This window comes from Cyclopterus lumpus, chromosome 13, assembly GCF_009769545.1.
Source record: "Cyclopterus lumpus isolate fCycLum1 chromosome 13, fCycLum1.pri, whole genome shotgun sequence".
Lineage (NCBI taxonomy): Eukaryota > Metazoa > Chordata > Actinopteri > Perciformes > Cyclopteridae > Cyclopterus > Cyclopterus lumpus.
This window is the reverse complement of record NC_046978.1, coordinates 11,243,920-11,251,507: the sequence shown is the minus strand read 5'-3', so window position 1 is coordinate 11,251,507 and position 7,588 is coordinate 11,243,920. Positions and strand designations below refer to the sequence as shown.

The following is a 7,588-nucleotide window of genomic DNA, read 5'->3' as shown; positions in this document are numbered from 1 at the left end:
CAACGAGGAGGATGCAAGATGTCCAGGGCCCCTTCTTCTACCACTCGTATCCTCTGAACGCTACGTTACGTGATGTCATAGGAATGTGTGTTGCACGTCTCACTGTGTTCATGTCGAGAAACTGTGTACAAGTATCAAGTTCACAGTAACGTCAAGTAGAAGAAACGTTACTGTCTTTCAAGTAACGTTAGAAGTTCTGCAAAATGTTACGTGATGCATGTTCAAATGTATTAAAGCTAGCATCGATATATTAGCCATTAATATCAAGGCTATTAAATTACAATTAACTGTTGATGCATTCATGTTACAGTAATGTTGCAGCTGGTGAAGGTGGGACTTATTTATATCTATCTATTTATATATATATATATATATATATATATATATATAGAGAGAGAGAGATATTTATCTCTATATATCTATATATAGATATAGATACATATAGATAGCTATCTATATATCTACACATATATATATATATATATATATATATATATATATATATATATATTCATGTGCACTTTACAGTAATGTTGCAGCTTGTGAAGGTGGGGCTTATTTATAACATAATATATACAACAAAATATACATATACATATATATAATACATTTACATACATATATAACAACATATATTTACACACTGTATATACTGCCTGGGAGCTTAGGAATGTCATAATGGGATCAATACTATATCTTCATCCATAATAATCATAATTTATTGTGGATTATATATTTGTTGCATTCATTATCTGAATCTGGAAAGTAATTAGAAAAAAAATCAAATAAATGCAGTGAATTAAAACATAGGCAACAATATTCCCCTTTGAAATGTAGTGGAGTAGAAGTATAGCACGAGATGCAAATACCCAATCAAAGTACGAGTACCTCAAACGTTACTTTCCATCGCTGTCAATCAGCCTGTACGATTCCTGAGAACACAAAGACAATCAGTTTTCTGCTCTCAAGTCGACGGGCACATAGAGGTGACACATCGCTACTCTCTGCCTTTTGTAGCAGCGCTCCTTAGCGGCTCTATTCCAGAAACTACAGGCTGGGAGCCAACGGAGGCCTCGAAGATGAGAGGCAACTTTTGGTCGAAGAGCAAAAGTTGTGTAGATCCCGAGCTCGCAAGTTCTCCCTCGAAACCAACCGACGCAGGAGGTCAGTTTTATATGAATTATGTCATCTCAGTCTGTAGCCCAAACCCGCGCCCTGCTTTGCTGGTGTACTGAATGCACATCTTGGACAGCAGCTTATGGTTCTGTCCTGGGCTTAGCACCTTTGAGGGATGGGTGCTGTTGACGGGGGTTTGCTCTGTCTAGACCTGGAAATAGATCTGTTGGCCCAGAGGGTAACTGGGCCAGAGCAGTGGCTGAAGCGTCACCTTGCTGACAACTAAAGCTGCTAAATAGAGCAGCACCAGCCAGGGCTCAAGTCCTTTACGGGTATAAATAACTCCTAAATGTGGGTTCACGGCAGAGGCTTAATCATTAAATAACTAAACACATGCCTGTAAATTTTTTTAAAAAGAATGGACAGAATATGTCCAACAGACTATCAGAGTTTTTTAATCAAGCCAAAACTTTAATGCATTTATAAATAAAGATATTAGATCACTTTTCTTTTTTTTAAGATAATAAAAAATCTGTTCATTTTGAATTGGAAAGGAATGTGTCATCTAAATCTGGATTGACCTGATATTGTTACCGACTTCCTCTGTGAACCCGGTCTTGAGTGGAAGCTTTAATTTATTGATGACTGTGTTGAAATACATCTGGATGAACACTCTCGGGTTTCTGTATCTAAATCGTGGCCGGCCTGCACTTGATCAATTGAAATGGGCCCCACGTTTCACGCGCTGCTCTCTCTCTCGCGGCTCAGGGCTCTGGAAGAAAGACAGAAGCAGCGGGACGCGCTCGAGCAACAGCTGGTCGAAAACATCCTGAAGCAACGCAGAGAGCGAGTACAGGATGCAACCGAGCGCTTCCAAAGAGCCCATTTGCCCCCTTCTCAGAGACGCAGACAATGTTAGTGACCGATCCAACATGTGCCTGTTGAGAACTGAGACATAACACACTGACAGTCTTAACGCTTTGTTCATCTGCTTTCCCCCGGAGTTATAGCTTTTAGAAGAAATGTCCCAAATATTGAAGATGCGCTCAATCAAATTCAAGGTTCCTCCAGTTCATCCCCCCAGCAATCCTCTTGGTTGTCCGGCAACTTTAACATTAGCAGGTAAAAAGTCTGATCCATCTGTCCTCCATGCTTTGGACTTTTTTTATTTGATGAGTGTAACACGTGTTCTGTTTTCTCCTAAAGGAGCTGCACTCACTCTCCTAAGCCGCCCACAGTTTCTAGATCCTCTCACCGCCAGGTGCTGTCTGCTGTGGAGGCCTACAGTAAACTGCTCCAGGATCAGAGTCTGACTTGCTTCAAGAGCAGTCCACAAACTGAAGAGGCACAAGAGAAGCAACACGATCGCAGTCATCAGGTATGTTGTTTCATTTGAATGTGCAGGTTATTTTTAAGGTATTGGAATTTATATTTTTCCCTCCCCATTGATGCTGCATTGTCTCTATCACACAAACCCCACTTTCATATTGTTTGTATGGAATGGACATGCACTCAGTGTTTAACTATGCCGCCGTCTCGGCAGGTCACCGTAACAAAAAAAGATTTAATATTTAAGGTTTAAGAAAGTTAAAATGATAAAAAATACTTGGGCATCGGAGCGACCGCTGTCTGCTGCTAAAAGGCTGCTCAGAAGAGTCTCTGTGCTATGATCAGATGACAATTCATCCAGACGTCTGAATGTTATTGATGAAGTTATATGTACTCACTTGGCTTCCATCTTGGGCAATTCAAATGCCTGTTGTTGTTTTTTTTATATCTCACCATACACAAGTAGACCGCAAGGGGGCAGCAGTGTGACACAATCCCTTTCCTGCCACTGGCTTCAGCACCCTGTCCTGTGTTGAAATGTGTGAATAGCTGTGTAAAAAAATATTATTTGACACAGAAATTCTTGAGTTGTTATTTAATTCAATGAGACTTGAATTTATATGCTTGAACCAAAAAAAAAGTGATATCTGCAATATCAAATGAGTTTGAACGAACTGATCCAGTACCGCTCCAAAGAGGAGACAAAACCCCTTCAAAGATATGTCCAGAAGATAGATATTAAAGATATTAATAGAATTGTATTTCATATGTATCATTCATTGTGTGCTGTTTGGTTATGCTAGCAAAAGCAGAAATGTTTACATGCCATGTTCAACGTAGCAAAACAAAAAAATAACCATTAATTTCTCTTTTCCAGTCTCTCCTCCTCCGTATTAACTGTATACGGAAGATGTAACTCATCTTATTACTTTCCATTCATCAACTCCTCTCTTTTGTTTCCATATTTCAGGACAGCCAACTGTCTGATTGCGGAAATTCTGAAAGTGTTTCAAGTAAAGACAGTTTAGAGAATGAGGACCACAGCACAACCAATCTACAGTATTCCTATTCGTCATTCCTGCTCGACTCAGAGAAACCCCACCCAGACGTGAGAAAGACAAATGATTTGTGTCCCACATCAGAGCTGACTTCTCTCTCAGCCACGATGCCCCTTGGTGATGACTTATCCCCGTCAAAACTGCGAGAACCTGAGCAACAAAAACAAGCGGACTCGGAAGGGCCCGGCAATAATAAGATGCACGTTCCCAAAGCATCATGGGGGTTCACGCCTAGAACGCAGCCCGCTCTGCACAACTGCAACTTATTCAATCTTTGTGAAATTGTTAGTGCAGGCCCGGAGCACTTTGAGTTAAACTCACAAAACTGTCCCAGTGACGACATCGTCGCTACAAACAGAGTTGCCCCCGGCAACGCAGCACTTGATTCTTCATGTCCAAAACAGGAGGCTCTGTTAGGACTCAGGCTGTACGGGTTCCATGATGACAGACACTTAAAGCATCCGTCAGCCACAGAAATTCTTCTGCCTGCTCAAACTGGCGACAGCAGAGACTTTTTGTTTGGGCCTCCCCCAAAGAACAATATTGTCCTGAGCGACAGTCTGTCGTCACAGAAAGAGACGAGTGCTTCCATAAACAACCTCAATAAGGTTTCAAACTCAGAGCCCAAGACTGGGAGGCCCATTAATGCAGCGTCGCTGCAACGCGCATGCTTGTCGAACATTCGGTCGGACACTCCTGAGGGCCTCAAGTGTCTGGAGGAGGAAGCTTGTAGCGGGCCTGTTTCTGCAAGGGTGTCTCATTCGATGTGTGAAGTCCGATTCCTTAAAGGAATCCTCAAAAAGACCTCCAAATATATGCCCGGAGATACCACGCGTGCGTTTGACCCAGGCCATTTAATTTTTGCCAAAGAAGTAGCCTTAGCAATCAGAGACAGCGTTGAACTGACGAGGACCAAAAGTAAAGATGTGGAGGGCAACAACGCCGTGCAAAAGAAGCTGCGTTGGTTTGATGAGGTGCATGTAGAGGAAGAGGACAGCGAGCGGAGCGCAGTGAAACAGATGAGAGGCAAGTCTCCCAAGCTTAACAACAACTCAGAGGACCACCAGCTAAGTCTCGCTGCAGTCTCAGGGGCTTCCAAGCCTGCACCCGGCGTGACCCCACCGGCCTCCACTGGTTATCAGTTTACAAAGCAAGCGTGGGCAGATGTCGGGGTTCAAGTCAGCGCGCCCCAAGAACGAGCAGACGAGGTCAAGGTGCCGCGGAGCACAACCAGGACCGGTGGCCCCAGGGTCCCTCGGAGAGAGCGCTCCGCCAGAGCTGGAGGGGGTCCTGTTTCCTCGCGGACTAGAAAGGGCACAGTCATTCGACCTCAATCTGCCACCGAGGTGAGTCAGATTGCCAAAACCCAAGGGAATATCATGGTGCCCCGCCCACCCCCGAGGACGGAATGGGAAAGGACGCCGAGCATCGCCAGGACTCCTTACTGCGTGGATCGTGCCGGTGTCAGCTGTAAAGAAGCACTGGCCGAGCAGGCCCTCCACAAGGACGCCTTTTTCTCACCTCGCACACATGACGCAGTGAGAACAGATAGCACTGTTATGTACACACCAATGCCACCCTCGTGCACCCACTCTGCCTCGAAGGGCAACACGAAGGGCACGCCCAGCTCAGGCCGTCAGGAAACACCGTGCTGCGGCAGCAGAAGGAGAGGGATGGTGTGCAAAGACAAGGGCCTCTGTTTCGATTGCACTCCCACGGATGAGGAGATCTCACAGCTCTGGCACGGTGTCCGCAGTGCCTTAGCCACCAAGGAGGGTAAGGTTGATATTTTCATATTTTGGTTGACAGTCTCACGGGATTTCCTCCTAATCATGTTGAAAACTCAAAGCAGTGCCAGCCAGTCCCCATGTCAATGATAGTCTCTTCAGAAGCGTTCGAAACACTAGATTCAGCTTGCAACCTCACTTTTGGCGGGACAAACTCAGCGAGAAACAAGACAGAACAACAATTGCAGTGCAATATTATAAGGAGTATTGCATATTGAGGAAAAATAATGCGCACATGCAGTTCTTATTCACAAGCTTATTATCATCTTTATTGCCGGCTAACGACTATGTTGTTGTTGTGTATCCTCTTTCAAGAAGTTATCATTTATGTTGATGTTGTGTGTGTGTGTGTGTGTGTGTATGTGTGTGTGTGTGTGTGTCTGTGTGTGTGTGTGGGTGTGTACGTGTATGTATGTGTACATCGTCTTTCAGCAAAAAATCTGCTTCGCAGACAGGCCCTGGACAGCGGGCGGGTTGTGAGGAAGGCCTGCGTGGTGCAGAGCAGACAGCCTCCCGGCTCTGGGCACAGAAGGCTCCCTGCGCCCTCTCAGGTACATGCATGCGGGCGCCCCGTGGGGGAAGAATAGCTAAAGATCAGTTAACGGGTGTGTTTGAACTTGTTGAATCAGTTCCTTTGCAGTCCCTTTCATGCCGTCAAAATGGACTAGACGCCATGATTTACGCTTCCCAAAACGAGACTTTCCGGATGGACTTGAGTTGTCGGGGTTTTGCAAAACCATAAGCGTTGATGTGTAATGTTTTGTGTTTACAACTTGCTTTTCCTGTTGTGTTCTTTATGCCTATCGCTGAGATATATATTTGTTGCAGTTTACTATAAACTACATGGCTATGATTTGAGATTCATATAAGACGTACAAATTATTTATTTTGTTTTGTGGCGCCAACAAAACAGACTACGAAGCCAGTCCGGACTTTTTCCAGTTCTTACAACATGGCCTTTCCATACGAAGGTAAGAGTGTTTCCTGTGTCTCTGATTTTATGCTTTTTAACCCAAAAGATGAAAAGCCTTAGCCAATACTGTTCTCGGAGAAAGTAAACAGCACATCCTTATTTTACACAGAAATACATAAAAAGCCCCAACAAACGAAAGCCTTTGAGGTGACCTTGACACGTGCTCTCAGGTTTGGTGAGCGCGGCCCGGTGTAACCAGGACGTGCCGGAGGCCTGCTGGAGCAAACGGACGTCGTGGCTGCCGTGGAAATGGCCCAAACACAGAGGCCTGGCGCGGCGCAGCAGCGCAGCCAACAGCGGGGACCCACCGCCATTTCATTGGAAGAGCAGAAGATCCTCCTCTCTCTGGACAGACTCAACCACCAGCTGTACTGTGAGCACTTTGTCCAGGCTGTTTGCATTAGGCCATTAAATGTGTTGCCATTTCCATTCAGAGGAACCACTCCTGCCTGTTATTCTTTGTAGGTGTGCGGGCACACGTGGGGGCTGATACTGGCTCATGTGGTCTCGTCCTTACACCCTCTGTGAGTATGAATTTTGGAAGAGATTCATTGCTTGCTTCAACACACAAGAGGACTTTGTCGTTTGTTGTATTACTTACCTTCTTCTACTGTTTTCAGACGAGGGAAATGAAAGTCACGAGCCATCACAAGCATCGTGCGTCCTCGGCAAACAGCCGCTCTCGGTACCAGAAGAAGATCTGACTTTCAGCGTGTGTGGTTCACAGTGGTTTTCTCTCCCATCAGTGCTTTATACCTGTAAAATACCTGTAATACCAACCACTTCAAGTATATACGCCCCCAAGACAATCTCCAAGAGCTAAGAGATCGGAAGCAGTGGACTGTAGAGGCAATAAAACTAAACTGAATATTTTTAAGTTAGTGAGCTGAAAGAGGTTTTGTATTTTTTGGGGTTATCTGCTTGGGCAAGAGCACATTGTTGTAAGTGCCTTTTGATATTTGTTTTTTATTCACTTATGGAAAGAAAAAAAGCCCTTACATACACTGTAGATTTGCATGATATTGTTATTTATTTAGAAAGCTGTCTCATTCTGTATTCTTTTTATATATATCGTAAAACTATAATTTGATGAAAGCTATTTTGGGACCAAAACTGGCAGTGAACCAAATAAAGCTTGTTGTCAACGCACTGATCAACTGATTGGGTGCAGTGTATTACTTCGGCGGTGCATGGACCGGGGACAGGAAGTGGTTCATAGAGAGAGACGTGTCGCAACGTTGAAGGTGTGTTTGTCTTTCTTTGATGGCTGTAGAAAGGACGATTATATCTTGTGCAGTCGACTCAACCTACTGGCTCAACAACGT

General features: G+C 44.5%; 1 protein-coding gene across 1 annotated transcript; it reads left to right on the top strand.

Annotated features, from left to right (window-relative positions):
• Window positions 1-7,388, top strand: cep126 (centrosomal protein 126). The gene is given in 11 exon segments (XM_034548709.1): window positions 1-46; window positions 1,045-1,164; window positions 1,885-2,030; window positions 2,127-2,238; window positions 2,323-2,494; window positions 3,416-5,279; window positions 5,723-5,840; window positions 6,191-6,278; window positions 6,444-6,636; window positions 6,729-6,787; window positions 6,884-7,388. Coding segments are annotated over 11 exon segments (2,991 nt in total). The 5' UTR covers window positions 1-11; the 3' UTR covers window positions 6,968-7,388.
• Window positions 7,389-7,588: the final 200 nt, after the last annotated feature.